The following is a 15,498-nucleotide window of genomic DNA, read 5'->3' on the forward strand; positions in this document are numbered from 1 at the left end:
TGTAATTGTGCTAATAATTTTCTTCTGCTTATTTGTTGACCTTGATTATTTGTACACATAATGCAAACCGTTTATTCATTGCGATCATTCTGGTCAGTTCAAATCCTCAGTAAGTCTTTTCATTGAGGTACAAATACGATATGTTTTTAGACAACAGATAATATATTCAGACATGTCAGTAATATCAGAGGTTCTGTATATGAGTTTAATTTCAAAAATTAGTATGAATGGCAATGATCAGTTAAATAAGGCAACATTCTGTTTAGTTCTTGAGTATTTCAAACTTTTAATTTTTTGTTGAACAAATTAAAGACTTTTTCCTTTTGAATGAGAATTTTGTTTCATACATGATTTCGACTCTTTAAAACTTATTCATATGATATCTAATCATGTTGAATTTGTTTCTTATAATTATGATATAAATAATTATAATTACTTAAAAAGATTAAATGCCTTGAAAGAGTAATGTCATGTATGAACTTCACATTGGTGTAATTCACAACAAATATTCTAATTTTAATTGTGTTTGCAGGAAAGTTCCATCAATGGAGCAGGGTGAGGAAATGTCTTTGCGTAACGCAGCCGAGGTGCCGCAAGTATGATTCACACAAGAATCGATGATAAAATTCACGGTGCCAGCCAGAAATATCAGCGAGAAGGCCTACGTTGCATTTCTTCTACAAGGATGATCTCCGAACGAAAATGGATCTCTAAAGAGAGGATCGTCGAGAGGCATCGACAGTTATTTTTTCTCTTCTCAATGTTTAAAAAGAAGAATTGTCGTCGAGTCAACCGAGGGATCCTCGAATTTGTGTTCATTCGATTTCGTTGATCACACGTTCTTCAATTGAGGAGCATAGTTTAAAAATGTTTTTCTACACGTACGAAATTCGGAGATGCTCTCGAAGAAAAGACTATAAATGTGCTCGTCGCCGCTCGTAATAATTGCTGTCAATATTTAAAAAATCAGGCGCCTAGTTATCTGCTGCCACGATATTCTACGCGTACATTCAGACACACACATACACACGTACACGTACATTACGATAATGTATTATAATGTAAGGAAATAATATATTCTATATTTCGTCCAAATTGTGAATAAGTTAAGAATAAACTGATGTTTTCATAATATTTTTGTCTTTCTAAATATTTTGTTAAATTCTTCTTGTAGAAAAATAACATTTATATTTATTTATTTATTTATATTTACAAAATATTTCCACAAAGTAAATTAAAAATATTTTTGCAAATATTTCTACAAATTAAATTAAAAATATTTTTGCAAAGGTTCACCTAGAATTTCTTCTAGAATGCGTACTGCGTTTTGTGCATTCTTCTCCGTAGCTTCATCCTCGTCTTCCAACAATTCGGCTAAGAAAGGTATAGTTTCTGGTAGAAGTGGCATGAAATCTTCGCCAAGCTTCCTTACAATTTCAACCTTATTTATACGAAATAAAATATTAATTTAACCTCATTTTACGGACTTTTACTCAATTCAATAGCACTTTTGACACAATTGCATCGAGTTATAATAAAATACAACAAATCAACTTTAACTGATCAATATTAATTAATTAAATAAAAAAAATTTACTTACCAATGCGTTCAAAGCAGCACTTCTAACATATGGTTTCGAGTGTCTTGTCTTCAGCAGCGTCTGATACACTAATTGTTTGTGTAAAGAATCGTCGGGAATGGCACTGGCAAAGGCTGCTATGCAAGGTACTATTAACTCATTTGCCCTCTTCTCATAATCCTCTATGGTGCCTAAAGTATTCTCTAATTGATCCACAATTGGTTGAGCCAGTATTTCAAATCTCTCTTGATTGACAAAATTATGAGCGTCATAACTGAAGACTCGATAAAGAGTCAACAAAATAGCTTCTATCAACTCAATTTTGCTGGATTCTTGAGGCAGAGTCATCTCCTGTGGTTCTTCTATAAGCGCTGGATTATTACTACTTAACAACATTGCTGCATGCTTGAGAAAATGACCAGCGAAAAGAACGAAAAGAGATTTCAAACACTCCGCTATATTAGCTGAAAGACTGCAATAAATATGCAAAATTTATATTTAGTTCAAAGACACAAAACTTCTAAAATTATATAATTACATTGCAATGTATGAAGTTTTATATATATATATAAAAAAAGAGAAATATCTGCTATTACATTAATAACGATATTTATAAAATATTGAAGTTAAAAGAACCCAAAAACCAAATAAAAATTGAAAGCTCTTCAATTGTTTTGATTATTTCAATTAAAATAAAAAAATAATTTATTTAATAAACAAACCTATAGAAAGTGATACTTCGTTGCTTATGCTGTGGATTTCTAGCAGCCCAATCGTAAAGCTTATAATAAAGTGGCCTAAAGGTAGTCTCGCTCAATTTCAATGTTAAAGCAACCAATGCTTTACTGGCGTTTTTTTCTATAATCACTACATCCTTCATCGTTAATTCCGATTCATCTATCTCCATATCATTCTCAGTATTTGAAATATCTTCACGAAATTGTAAGACCTTCAGGAAAAACGTGCCTAAATCTGATATAGCTGCGTTTATATCATTTGGCGAAGCGCTGTTGAATGATTCTACTAGCACATTCATCAGTGCTGGAACACGTTGATATGATTTCTTCGCTAGTAATGTTGTATATGTTCTATTAACAGCTGGTAATAGTATTCGCAAAGGTATGCAGGAAGATAATTTTTGAGTTGTTGCATTTAATCGTGATACCATGATGCCAATCTATGGAAATGATAAATAAAAAATCTTTAAAGATACTGATTGCCATTTTGCAAATGTGAGAGTTTATCAAAAATATCTGAAAAGTATTTCATTTAAAATTAAGTAAATTTGATTTAAAATAAAGATTATCATCTTAGATTTTCTACTGTTATTTTGACTATTGCTGTCATTATCTTTTCATTACATTTCATTTTGTTCATATTAATCAATACCAATAAATCATACCTTTTGATGTTCCGTATCGGTGTACAGAGAACTTAATCTTGCTAATTCAAACAGTAATTGATCCAAATACAAAGACAAAAAGTTTCCTACAGATTCGACGATCTTTTGTAATGCGCTAACTATACTGACAGCTACTACGTCCGGCATATCTTGATTACAGTGATCCTCTAACAATTGCAGGATCGCTGGTACAAATTTGTTCAACGAGTGTATTGCATGAATACGCATAGAACTGCATAATTCCGCGACACAAAGAGCAGCGCTGCCTAATACTGGCCCTTCTCTTGAACTTAAAAGTTCGGTAGTCATCTCAAGTATCTGTAAATGAAATATTAAAGTTATATTTGAACAAATAATAATAAGTAAGTAATAAAATATCTGAAAAATAATAAAAAATTTTATTTATTAATCTATTTAATTATATATAATAATATATATATAAATAGTCTACTACTATAATATTACTCGCTATAATATTGAGTATATTTACATACTAAGTACTGAATATAATATTATTTAGAAGTATATATTGACTCACCGGCTTGAATAATGTAGGATAATCACTAGCCAACAATTTCGCCAGCAATTTTATAGTAATCAAAACAGTTTGTTGAACAATCTCCTGTTCCTGTGTTTCAGATTTTACTTTTGCTGGTATTATCTTCAATAAAGATTCAATCAATTGTAACAATTCTTCATGATTCTCTTTATTAAACTTTCTTTGTTGAAGACGTGTATTAAGAAGCTCTAAGGCTTTCCTCTTTACTGTCGGTAGATTGTGTTCTATCAAACGTTTGATACTGATCAAAAATATTCCATTCGGTAATAAGTTATTCATCAAATCTAGAACATCATACAAATGATGCAAAAGAACCTTCCAATATTTTGCAGTTGGTTTTCCATGATGTTTATCGGCATTCTTCGAGGTACTTTGAATTAGTACGATTACTTCCACGATCAATTGATCATAATATGGTCTTACGTTATTTACTTCGGTAACATTGAGTTCAGCAACTTTATTAATAAAATCAGGCGATGATAATAGATTACTTAAAAATTGAATCAGGGTATATTTATAATGTTTTAAATGTTTAGGACTGTTAGTGCCAACATCAAAAATATATTTATGTTTAAAAGACATTGCAGCTTTTCTACCTTCCTCTTCTTCAATATCTATAGGCAGTTCTTTCATAAACTGAAGTAATTTCACACAAACTTGAATAAGTTTTGTAGGTGGAAATTCTTGGGACACCTGCAAAGCGAATTCTAATCTTTGTCCAGGTGTCTTCTGATTTGTAATAGACATGGTTCTCGACAGAACGTGACTCTCGAAACTCAATAAGTAATATAAATGAAAATGATTATCCAATAATTGTAATAACTTTACAAATAACGGAGTTCGTCTATGTTCTGGAATATCTGGTAATGAAACGATAAACGTTCTTAAGACTTCGCAAGCGTGAGTTTCATTCTCAGCCGCGTTTATTATGGGTACCACAGTTTCGATAGTCTTCGAGATTATTTGTATGGAATAAGCATCGTCCTGGCGAACCACAGTACTTCCCATAAATGTGAAAATAGGCATGATGGTGTAAAGAGCACACCGTATATCAACAATTTTCAACAACTCTACCAGAACTAATAAAGCGTGATGATGAGTCTGAGGATTTCTTGAAGTTCTAATGCACTGTGTGATTAAATCTACTTGAAGATGGGCATCGCGAATAGGCAGCTTCTTCACTGCTAATCGATGAATGGTGGATAATAATAGTTGGTTCATATATTCTATAGGACTCTGTTCCTCGAAACTGAGGCATGTCTTCAGCAAATCAAATAAAATTGGATAGAGTAATTCCTCGTGTTCGATATTATCCGCTTGTTGAACGAATTCTAAGAGAGTCATGCCGCGTTTCCATTCTCTTCCATTGATAATAGTTGGATTGGGAAAAGCATGGGCATGACTGAGTCGTTTTTTATTCTTAATTTTAGCATCATTTGATTCAGCATTCTTAAGATTTTTCATAATTTGAAGTTCATCGACTATGAGTTGTGCATTCACGCGAATCTTCCTTATCGCTCTATTAGCTGAAGAAATAACATTTCCTATTTCACAATTGGTGGCTATGTCTACTAATTTAGATAGAATTCTTTTCTGAAGATCGTTAGACGTTTCTCCAGCCACTTGAAAGAAAGTACTTCCTATTTGTTTTAAAAGAATCACACTTGGCGGATACTGCGTTCTAGATTCTGTGATTATTTCAATTTTATGTTCCTCTATGCTGGCTTCAAATAATTTCCATACTTGTTCAACGTTAAGCGCCTTTATTGTTGTGCTATTGAATCTCTGAAGTATGTTTTTCAACAAATTTCCTGCAGACTTATTTTTAGGATCAGTTTGAAGCATTTTTAGAAGTTGTAATCCAAGAGGAACCAATTGTTGAAGTATAGTGGGTCCGTTGACGTAAACCAGAATATCAAGTAATTGCGATTTAATGTGCAAAGGAGTCTCTTGGTCGGTAACAATTTCAAATAACATTTGTTGCGCTTGTTGAAGCCTTTTTCGTAAATCTGACTTCAATTGTCCACATACATCTGGATCAGGTGATAACAGAATATAAAGAGACAAAGATAATTGATCAGGATCTAAAGATATTTCTGGACTTCTGACGACAAGTTCTTGCAGCAAAGAAGGAAAAGGATCCACCATTAAGTGAGCAGCGCTTAAGAGCTTTTTAAGAATTTTTAATGATATTATTCGACATTCATTATTCTCTCTAGCTAATGAAAGCAACAAATTCGTGACAAATATTTTATCGTCAAATGCCCATTGAGTACATTTGCACTGATTCAACAACACTTCAGTTATTTTCAAACAGTGATAGGACGTTTGTATCTTCACAGGTTTTATATATAATTGAGAAAGAAAATGGATAAGATCCTTGATTGTGGAGAAATGTCTCTGGAAAAATATTTGTAGGCAACGGGAATAATGTTTGCACCAATATACATTGTCTATTCCTTCAAAAAACATCTCAAGAAGCCTCAAAATCAGATTACTACGATATTGATTATTCTCGAAATCAAATATCGGATTTGATTTTAGATTAAGACGCCTGTGAACCATTTCCAAAACGTAAGTACCTACTTGTAATGGTAGAACACCTTGAGAAGTCAATTCAATGGCCATTTGTATATTATTTCCCGTAATATTATTGCAATTCTGTAATAATTTCACTTGTGGGAATTTTTTGATCATCGCTGTGGCCATTTCTATTACCTCTCGAGCTATTTGCGGTTCTAACGACCCAACGGGAACTCTACATACGGAACCTAATAAAATTAGATTGAAAAACATGGAAGCTGCATCACCATGAGAGATTTGTTGCTTCATAACGCTCAATATGCTGTCTGTTGGAGGTAATAATTCCCAATTTAATATGTTGTGAAAAGATGTTGATGAAACTGCTTCTGCATTCGGTGATTTTCCTAAATCTTTTTGTACATGCTGCATGTAAATATTGTTCCTGGCAAAATTTGATCTTAATACCTCCATTGCAATATCTACGTCTGCATTATCATTTGGAAACAAATATGGCAAAGATATAATAAAAACGCTAGTATCATCTCCAGCTCCACAGAGTTTCAAGAGGATTTTCAACGCCGGTTTTGCTAGTATTTTTCTGCTACTACTGTGACAAGTAGATAGTAATACTTTTAATTCATCGATCAATATGTCTGTAGATAGAAGTGTTGTTAGACGTTCTGTAGGAATAGAGAGCAAAGCTCTAATAACATCTACTTCTGTATCGCTAAATCTAGATTGTATCGTGTTTGTCATCATTTCTTGAAAGCTTTCAGGAATATTTACATTAGAATTAGCCAACATTTCCAATCCCATAATTCTTTGAACTGGATTGATATGAATCAATTTATCAAGTATACCAACGACTTCTTGCGTATCTTTGGCTCCAAAATGCCAAGATGTGACAAACTGTAACGCCAATTTGGAATTGTTGTCTATATCGCTATGTTTTATTAATCCCTTCAAATAATCATCGAATCTTTCAGGATACATTCTTTCAAAAGTATGATATAATTTTATTAGGAAATCTCTCGCCTCATTTGTCATGTCATTTGAAAGGAGTTCCTTCTGCAATATGTTCCATAAGATGGTATCCACTCCACTATTGTTCAGCTTTATTCGTGTTAATATTTCATTCACCATTTTCTGCAATTTATTTTCTGGCGGATTACCCACGATCATGCGACAACTTGTTTGTAGTAATGGTACAATGAATTTTAATATGTTCACGTTGGATGACTGAAGTTTGATTGCGAGTTCAATGAACCAGGACAATTCTGATAGTCGTGTAGCAAGACTTTGTGGGACACTAGTCAGCGGATGAACTGGTACATTGTACAAGACAAATAACAAGAGCAACGCTTCCTCTTTTAAGTATGTTTTTTTAAATATTTTCAAAAGTAATTTCTCCATGGTTTCACTGTTCAGTTTCTCTTTGAACATTAATTTTGCTAGGATCATATAAGTGCTAGCTACAAAATCGGAGATAGAACTTTCTAAGCCTTTCAAAATAGTTGGTAACATATGACCCATTTGTACATCAGAAATAGTAGATAATTGATCAAGAATTCCTAATATTGAAGTTGTATAAAATGCATATAAAGTATTTAAAGAAGATGCTCGCTCTGAATGTATTCTAGTGGCAGTAGTTACATGATTACAAATTAATTTTAACAAAGCATTATTGGAACCAAGACGATTGATTAATGTTATAGAAGCCAAGGGAATTCCAGGCCTTTGAAGAGGTTCTAACCAATGCCAATTATCAGCTTCATCAGATAAATCTAATAATTGCAATGCCCTAACGAACATTCGAGTTTCATGATAAGGTAATATCAAAAGTAAAAATTGATCTCTATTAAATTCATGTATGCGAAATCTACATATTAACCATTCAAGAGCTTTATGGGCATTATTAAGTAAGAAATAAGGAGATAAAAAGATGAGAAACCTCTCAATCTCTCCATCTAATTTTTTGTTAACTTTAATGTCTTGTATAGCACGTTCAAGGCTCAGTGAACTTTGTGCAAAAAGAGTTTGCTTAAATTCTAAAAATACATCTGATAGCTTAATCAACTCTTGCAATCCATTTTGACCTATGCAAAAAATAATCAATACTAGTTGTTTTGGTAAAAAAAAAAATATATATATATATATATATAAAGAAATATATAAAATACGTTACCTATACTTAGAACTGTTTCTTTGTCTAAATTAGCAGCTTCTCTAGGATCAAATAACAAGCTAGCACGTTTTTTATCCTGCTGTAGTATTTTTGTTTGAGGTGTTTTTAATTTCTTTAGTTGTTCTGCAAGAGATGTAGCCATTTTCAAACTGCAATTAAAATTGTTTGTAAGTTAAAATATAAAAAACGAAATATAAAAAAGAAGTATAAGGTTTGGGTTAGGTTTATAATATAGAAGTAAAGGTTGGGTTAGGTTATGTATTACTTCTACACTCTATATATATCTTACCTTATTTTTATATATTATAAATATATAAATCAATGAAGTCTTCGTTGATACAATATTAAAAAATTTATTTAAATATTAAATAATACTACAAATAAAAAAAACTTATTTAATTCTTAGAATCCTCTCACACTTGACTTGAAAGGATTCTTAAATATATAGGAAGTTGAAAAGATCGTAGTCGGAAATGATTGGTTGTGGCATAGACAAAGTATATGAATAGACATTGCATGCAATGTATTTTTTCGGACACAATTTTGGAGTCGAAACTGTATTATCATTTACATGTTACATCCTGTCGTACCGATTCAAGCAGATTTTGCACTGCAGCACTACTAGTGATAAAAATTAAAATCAAAACATATCTCGTCTGTGGCTGTAGTTTATTAGGTTAAAACACTAAAGTAACACGCATGTTAGCCAAATGATCATATTTACTACTAAAAATTGTAACTATTTATAACTAACGTATTTAAGGACAGGTGAAACGAATTGATTACTCTTATTACCATATATCCTGACTATTGTTTGTAAAACTCTAATTAATATGTATATAAATTAATTAAAATAATTTTATTAGACTTACTTACGATATGTAATGTTTTTTTTATGAAGAAAATGGGTGACACATTAGAAAATATTAATCCCAAATTATATAAAAAAATAAATGAAAGAGAAATTACTGCAGAAGATGAAGACGAAGATATTATAGACGAATTTGATACACGTGAAATTTTTGGTTTGTATTAATATATGTAATAATGTTTCTTGCATTTAAACTTGTATGCATCTTTTGTTTATAGCATATAATTTCTAGATTTGATTAGGAATATCAATGATCCTGAACATCCTTTAACATTAGAAGAATTGAATGTAGTAGAGCAAAGTCTCATCGAGGTAATATATTATATATTGGTTAATATACGTATTATAAAATATATATATCATCAATCATATTATTAAAAACACTGATATGTTTTATTTTAGATTGATAATGAAGCAAACAAAGTATGTGTAAAATTTACTCCAACAATACCACACTGTAGCATGGCAACATTAATTGGTTTATCAATTAGAGTACAATTACTGCGAGTTCTACCTCCAAGATTTAAAGTTAGTGTTGAAATTACACCAGGTACTCATATGTCAGAGGCAGCAGTAAACAAACAATTGGCTGACAAAGAAAGAGTAGCAGCAGCTCTTGAAAATAATCACCTACTTGAAGTGATCAATCAGTGTATTGGTATAAAATGTTAATATTATATATTTTAAAATAGTTGCCCATAGTATGCAAAAATATTTTGTCATTATTTTCTAGTTTATTAAATTATTACAATAAAAATTTTATAACTAATTAAATAAAGAAATTGTATATACTTAAAATTTTATTTTTTCATTGCTGACATTGATGTTGTTGATTTTGATAAAGTTTGCACTGGATTGTATTTATATGTCTTTTGCAATGGACCTCTAGCTGCGTCATTAAATTGTTTTTGATCTGCGTGTGTATGTGCTGCTAACTTATTAGATATTTTCATGTTAGTCCAAGCTAAAATAAAAATTATACATATAATAAATTTAAAATTATATCATGTTTAAAATATCTATTTAAAGATACCTTCAGAGAATGCTTCGTTGAAGCCTTTCTTTTGATGTCTAGTTACAATCTGTGACTCTGGGACTGCTACTATATGAGGAATATTAAAATATGTTTTTACTTTTTTTGTTTTTAATATTTCATTTTCAGCTAAAGTTATAACATTCGACACAGCCCAGTGACACAAAATGGCCTAAAACAAATTCTTTTTAATATTCACAATACATATTAATAAAAATAAATTTTAATAATACTTACTCCTGGAAATCTCATTGCAATTACAAATGAAATAACTGGCATTGCCTTGAACAACTGTCGTGCCAATGGATGCATATTTCCTGCAGATTTTAATGTATATGTGGTGACAGCATACAATGTTAAAGTTGAAGCTAATGGCAACAGATAATATGGATCAGGAACAGTTAAATCTGTAAACCACCAAAGTCCACCTTCCTTTAAACTTTCTACTTTAGTAACCATGTCTCTTAAAGCAAAGAAAAATGGCAAATGTGCGGATATCTGTAAATATGTAAGAATAAATCTTAATATTTAAATTATTAGAAACGTGTTTATATAATATGCATATAAAACTAAATACCTTTACAATATTGGCAACGGGCAACACCTTGACGTTGTTTGTCTTAAGCAACTCTTGTAGTTCATAAGCATATGCAGCAGCTAAAAAATAAGTGAATAATTTTATTTAGAAAAATATATTGTATTATTTGATATATACCTTCATGTGTATTTCCACATCTCCTTGCATCAGTCATATTTTGCTGAAGTTTTACCATTTGTGGTAGAACTCTTTGCATATTGACACTATTTCTCTGTGCATATATTGAACATGGAAATGTTGCAAGTTTGAGAATTACAGAAGTTAATATAATTGTTGCCCACCATGATAAATGACAATTAATATGGAGTAATTCATAAAATGATTGGAAAATTCCAAAAGGACCAAATCCACCTAATCCTAAACTTTCAAAGGTAGGTTCGCCATTTGGATGTAAATTAATAATCTTTGTGATTTCTTCATGCAATGGTATTTGTGGTACAGGTGGATCTGCAAAAAATACAAAAAAATTATACCAATTATGTCTCTACGTTTTATGTATTATTAAATAATTTAAAAAACAAATATATTAAATGCATTTCAATACAATGTGTTTATTACCTGGTATTTCACTTAATAGATCTTTCTGTACTGTTGCATTACCTATATCTGTTATTTGTGCTTGTGATTCAGATGAACCTGACAGTTAAAAGGAATGAAGCATCACATTTATTATTATATTTTCAAAAATATCACACTAAAGATATTACAAAAGTTTTCATACCTGGTGGTATATTTGGTACTGTTTCTTTTACTGTTGTATTAACTGTGCTCTCATATCGAATGAGATAAATTTTCTGAACTTTCGAAAGTTTATGTACATTTAATATACAATCCCTTCTTAACGGACTGTTTGTTATATTATAAGCAAAACCACTAAGGTGGCATTTTGCTGTTTTCTAGATACATTCATATTCTCATCATTGAAATAGTAAACTATGATATAATATAACCTCTACGAGAAAAAGTTTTCTACTTACTTGAAATACTGTAGTCGTATTTAACAATTTTTTACTAGCACGTACACAGAATCGTAATAACATGATTTTGTTTATACACTAGTAATAATTAATTCTATATTATGATAAAAGTAGATCGGATCACAAAGATTTTTATATTATATGAACATGTATGTAATTTTTGTATCTTCTGAAAAAGATCATCATATCGTAAGTTGCTATACTCTATTCCAGATGGCATTCTAGTTGAAAGTCCAACTTAAGGTACATATGTACCTCATTTGCGGTTTAGATTTAAGTTAAAGAATAAAAACAGTTAAAAATAAAATTATTAATCGCAGTCAATTAACTTATATTATTTGCTATATAATTAATTCCATTATTCATGATTCGTATTAACTATATAGTAATTAATAATTACATGTCAAAAGATTGTCAGATCAGAATGAAGGCTTTCTATATAATTTTTTTCATCCTCCTTTAATTTAATATCTATTCAACTTCAAATAAATCCAAAAAAATTTTTTGAACAATCAAGTTTCAAATGCTATACAAATAAAAAAAATTGCAAAGAAAATTGAAATGCTAAACATGAACCATTAGTTGATCAACTACCTCTAATTCCTATATTATAGCATAGATGGTACTTTTATCCATGATATTGTAATAAATAAATGACTAGTTCGGCATTTAATGTGTTATTTTGTTATAGAAATTTACGTGCTACATCAATAAGAGTAACAAGTTTATTAATATCGATGATAAATAAATATTTTTATTTTAAGTATATTTTTGATCAGTAAGTATTGCTTCATATTTTTTCATGAATGGAAATATGATACATTAATTCTGATTTATAACAGATTTTCGCTTCAAATTAATGTAATGCTTAGTTGTTTTATTCAGTATATTGCAATTATTGTCATTATAATCATCATTACAATAATTCACGTTAATAATTAAGCTATATATGGTATATAATAATTTATATGATTTTAATAATTGTAAGAATCATATGTTTATTTTTTCAGAATTGTATTCATTAGCCGAATTCTATTCGTGCATTTTCAAACTCTCACTCCGCCAAATTAGTTCAATCAAATGACTCGAATCTATTGCGTTACGTCGAAACGTGTGTTAGTTTATCCTCGAAAATGATATAAAGATGTATCATCTTCGTGAGATTTATGTAAGTAAATTTTCTTTTCCCTCTCGTTGTTTTTTCAATTGCAACACTTGCTGGTTTATATTATGAGCTTTCAATTCTTTTTATATATTTATTTGAAAATGTTGATTCTCTTTTATACAGAATTGATTTCGAAAAGAACTGTGAAGCATTATGAAAATGCCACGAAATTCAAATGATAATTAATAGAGGTGTGCGAGAACCCGATATAAATATCGGGAACACGAAAATTTCGAGATTCTCGAGTTTATCGGGATTCTCGAAAGATTCGGGATTCCCGAAAGAGTTGGGATTTGGGAAGGGATTGGGAACAAGCTTAAATAATTCGTTAAAGCCCACGCCTTTAACTGTATCGAAAGGTCGCAGATCTAGAACCATCATTCGAGCAATACCTTTTGTTATATCTTTTGGTTTAACAATCTTTCGCGTATCACTTTGTACATGTGTCAAATTTTATGTCGATTCAGTTTCTTTTCTAGTACATATGTACTTATGTTTGGATGTATATGCTTCAAATGGCGTAATAAACCAGTAGTATTTACATACCTAGTTTTAAATTCATGGTGACAATGCGTGCATCCCGCCTTTGTATCGTCTTTTTCTCGAAAATGTTCCCAAACAGAGCTTCTCTTTACCTTCTTCCTTTGCACTACTTCCTGTTACCACAACTTGACTCTCACTATCACTCGGCGTTGGTTTTAAAGATTTTTAGTCTTTATTAAATTGACATAGATTTTGAAATATACGTCTGACCTCCCCGAATTTCTCCGCGATACTGTTCAGCAGCGTACATAATATCCAAGGACTAAGCACGCAGCCACACGTTCGTTTACATCAGGTCACACGATTCTTAGAATCCGTGTTTCCAATAACTTCACTGGCAGAGGAAATTGAACTGTGTATTTATATATTTTGTAGGCTGCTATACAGCATTGTAGAGTAGTTCGAGAAACGGCAGCCGGGTTCTCAAAATTTCGGGAATCTCGACTTTTTCGGGAAACCCGATTCCTTCGGGAATTTCGAAATTTTCGAGAACCCGACTCGTCCCGGCCATATTTTCGACTTTCTCGCTCCTAAATACTACTAAATACTCCTAAATACTACTATTAAAATATTAATGTTTAATAAGAAATTAATTTATAATTATTTCAAACATTCTAAACAATTAACACTGTCCTTAAAAATAATTTATAATATTTTGTGTTCTGTGATAGGATTTTTACCAATCTTCACTTCCTCTATGATACAAGTTTCATTTGATAGACTTGATTCGACCTAAGTTGCAATAATGATAATGCTCTCCGTAATCGTGAGTCACATACATTTTTATTTTTTTAAATCATTCAGTCATGTCGTAGGATGAACGAATCCGAATAGACATGGGTGATTAGTTGTATTATGTAGAATTTTTGATGAGCATAGTGATCACGGGTATTTATTATACCCCTGCGTAGCAACATTTTCTTGTTTATATATGTTTTACTTATTAATTCAGAATGGATTATTCTTGTACATTGCGTTTTTGAATGTTCTCTGAAAATACTCAATTTTCAGTCACTTCTAGAACTTTCTAATTTGATAAATTTTCTAAATCTAATTTTCTAGAGAAAATTTCTTTTTGACTCGCAATTCTTTATATTATTGATTCTGTAAAGTGATTTCCTTTCAAATCAATTACAAAGAGAGGCTAGGCTGCGTCTTGCCGCTGACACGACACTAGAATTATGCTGTCAGTGCAGACTCATGTGATCGAATCTGCTGCAATGACATTCAGTTTGTGTCCCGGGACCAGGGTTATTAAGACAGACCTACTATTTAAATTTCTCTCATGCCGTCTCTCCGTTTTCGGGACCTCCTTCCTTCCTTCCTTTTGCTCACCTCAATCCACGTAGCTGCTTTTGTTACTCGTCACAGGGTCTGTTGATTCAAGACGATAAATACATGGCTGCATGAGATTTCACCCGAATAAAAATAGGTTGAAAAAAAAATTATGAAACGGGAAGTAATGACAGTGGAAGACGGCGTGGTACTAATTACAGATCCACATTGTCAATAAAGATTCCTAACCATCTACTGCTTTGCTACCAACTGTCAATTTCTCCATAAAATAATTTGGTAACAATTGTACTTTTTGAATGATGCAACCATCATCTCGTTGTTATCTTCTTTTCTTCTTATGAATGTTCGCCATAATTAGACTCGAGTCAAAGTATTTATCTGACCAGATTTCGTCTAGAGCGATTTACGAAATTATCCTTGACATCTTACTGTTAGAATATACGGCTAGAATTGTACTGATCGGTGATATTTCTCTTTTTTCAATATAGTATGAATTGAATAAAATTTATACTTTTTGCATTATGAACATCGGTACGGAGGAGAGAATAATTTTATATTAATATAAATATTTATCAATATTTTATATTGATATCGTTGTGAGCAAGAAATTATTTATTTATCATCTAAAATCAGACCACTGCAGTAATTTAGTCTCTTTATAAATTTTAATGGATCCAGCCATTCAAAGGATGAATAGAAAGAGTGAAGATTTCCATTTAACTTGACATTCATCTAAAGAACTAAAATTTATGCCTACAAGAAAGTTG

General features: G+C 31.0%; 4 protein-coding genes across 7 annotated transcripts in view; 2 read left to right on the forward strand and 2 right to left on the reverse strand.

The window, feature by feature from the left end:
• The window catches only part of LOC122536366, a 29,213-nt gene extending 28,079 nt beyond the window's left edge, over positions 1-1,134 (forward strand). Inside the window, exon 9 of the mRNA XM_043668682.1 lies at positions 533-1,134. Coding sequence (XP_043524617.1) covers positions 533-602 — 70 coding nt within the window. The 3' untranslated portion in view covers positions 603-1,134. The remainder of the gene's footprint in view (positions 1-532) is intronic.
• LOC122536365 (HEAT repeat-containing protein 1) lies at positions 875-8,390 on the reverse strand. Its single transcript, XM_043668681.1, has 7 exons — positions 8,249-8,390; positions 3,520-8,159; positions 2,982-3,299; positions 2,302-2,756; positions 1,601-2,051; positions 1,250-1,441; positions 875-1,195 (listed from the first exon to the last, which is right to left on the reverse strand). The coding sequence occupies exons 1-6, from the start codon at positions 8,388-8,390 to the stop codon at positions 1,271-1,273; spliced, it is 6,177 nt and encodes a 2,058-aa protein (XP_043524616.1). The 3' UTR covers positions 875-1,195; positions 1,250-1,270.
• On the forward strand, positions 8,336-9,791 carry LOC122536368 (MIP18 family protein galla-2). 4 transcript variants are annotated; one of them, XM_043668687.1, is made up of 4 exons: positions 8,336-8,411; positions 9,150-9,273; positions 9,352-9,449; positions 9,522-9,791. In XM_043668687.1, the coding sequence occupies exons 2-4, from the start codon at positions 9,153-9,155 to the stop codon at positions 9,789-9,791; spliced, it is 489 nt and encodes a 162-aa protein (XP_043524622.1). In that variant the 5' UTR covers positions 8,336-8,411; positions 9,150-9,152. The 4 variants fall into 4 exon arrangements, with proteins under 4 accessions (XP_043524622.1, XP_043524621.1, XP_043524620.1 ...); XM_043668686.1 differs by lacking the exon at positions 8,336-8,411 and adding an exon at positions 8,718-9,064; XM_043668685.1 differs by lacking the exon at positions 8,336-8,411 and adding an exon at positions 8,718-9,060.
• Positions 9,792-9,833: 42 nt separating this feature from the next.
• On the reverse strand, positions 9,834-11,915 carry LOC122536367 (mitochondrial inner membrane protein OXA1L). Its single transcript, XM_043668683.1, has 8 exons — positions 11,728-11,915; positions 11,472-11,646; positions 11,309-11,386; positions 10,868-11,197; positions 10,730-10,809; positions 10,390-10,650; positions 10,153-10,324; positions 9,834-10,083 (listed from the first exon to the last, which is right to left on the reverse strand). The coding sequence occupies exons 1-8, from the start codon at positions 11,788-11,790 to the stop codon at positions 9,920-9,922; spliced, it is 1,323 nt and encodes a 440-aa protein (XP_043524618.1). The 5' UTR covers positions 11,791-11,915; the 3' UTR covers positions 9,834-9,919.
• Between the last annotated feature and the right edge of the window lie 3,583 nt (positions 11,916-15,498).

Source organism: Frieseomelitta varia, unplaced genomic scaffold, assembly GCF_011392965.1.
Source record: "Frieseomelitta varia isolate USP_RPSP 00005682 unplaced genomic scaffold, Fvar_1.2 scaffold_825, whole genome shotgun sequence".
Lineage (NCBI taxonomy): Eukaryota > Metazoa > Arthropoda > Insecta > Hymenoptera > Apidae > Frieseomelitta > Frieseomelitta varia.

Excerpts from the sequence above, each read along its gene's own strand:
- LOC122536368 (XM_043668687.1), top strand. The coding sequence starts at position 9,153 with ATGGGTGACACATTAGAAAATATTAATCCCAAATTATATAAAAAAATA. Across the intron at positions 9,274-9,351 it reads TGATACACGTGAAATTTTTG|ATTTGATTAGGAATATCAAT; the intron begins GTTTGTATTAAT and ends TATAATTTCTAG. Across the intron at positions 9,450-9,521 it reads AGGTAATATATTATATATTG|ATTGATAATGAAGCAAACAA; the intron begins GTTAATATACGT and ends GTTTTATTTTAG.
- LOC122536367 (XM_043668683.1), bottom strand. The coding sequence starts at position 11,790 with ATGTTATTACGATTCTGTGTACGTGCTAGTAAAAAATTGTTAAATACG. Across the intron at positions 10,810-10,867 it reads ATGTGGAAATACACATGAAG|CTGCTGCATATGCTTATGAA; the intron begins GTATATATCAAA and ends CTTATTTTTTAG. Across the intron at positions 10,651-10,729 it reads CCGTTGCCAATATTGTAAAG|ATATCCGCACATTTGCCATT; the intron begins GTATTTAGTTTT and ends ACATATTTACAG.
- LOC122536365 (XM_043668681.1), bottom strand. The coding sequence starts at position 8,390 with ATGGCTACATCTCTTGCAGAACAACTAAAGAAATTAAAAACACCTCAA. Across the intron at positions 8,160-8,248 it reads AGAAACAGTTCTAAGTATAG|GTCAAAATGGATTGCAAGAG; the intron begins GTAACGTATTTT and ends TTTTTTGCATAG. Across the intron at positions 3,300-3,519 it reads ATCCTACATTATTCAAGCCG|ATACTTGAGATGACTACCGA; the intron begins GTGAGTCAATAT and ends TTTCATTTACAG.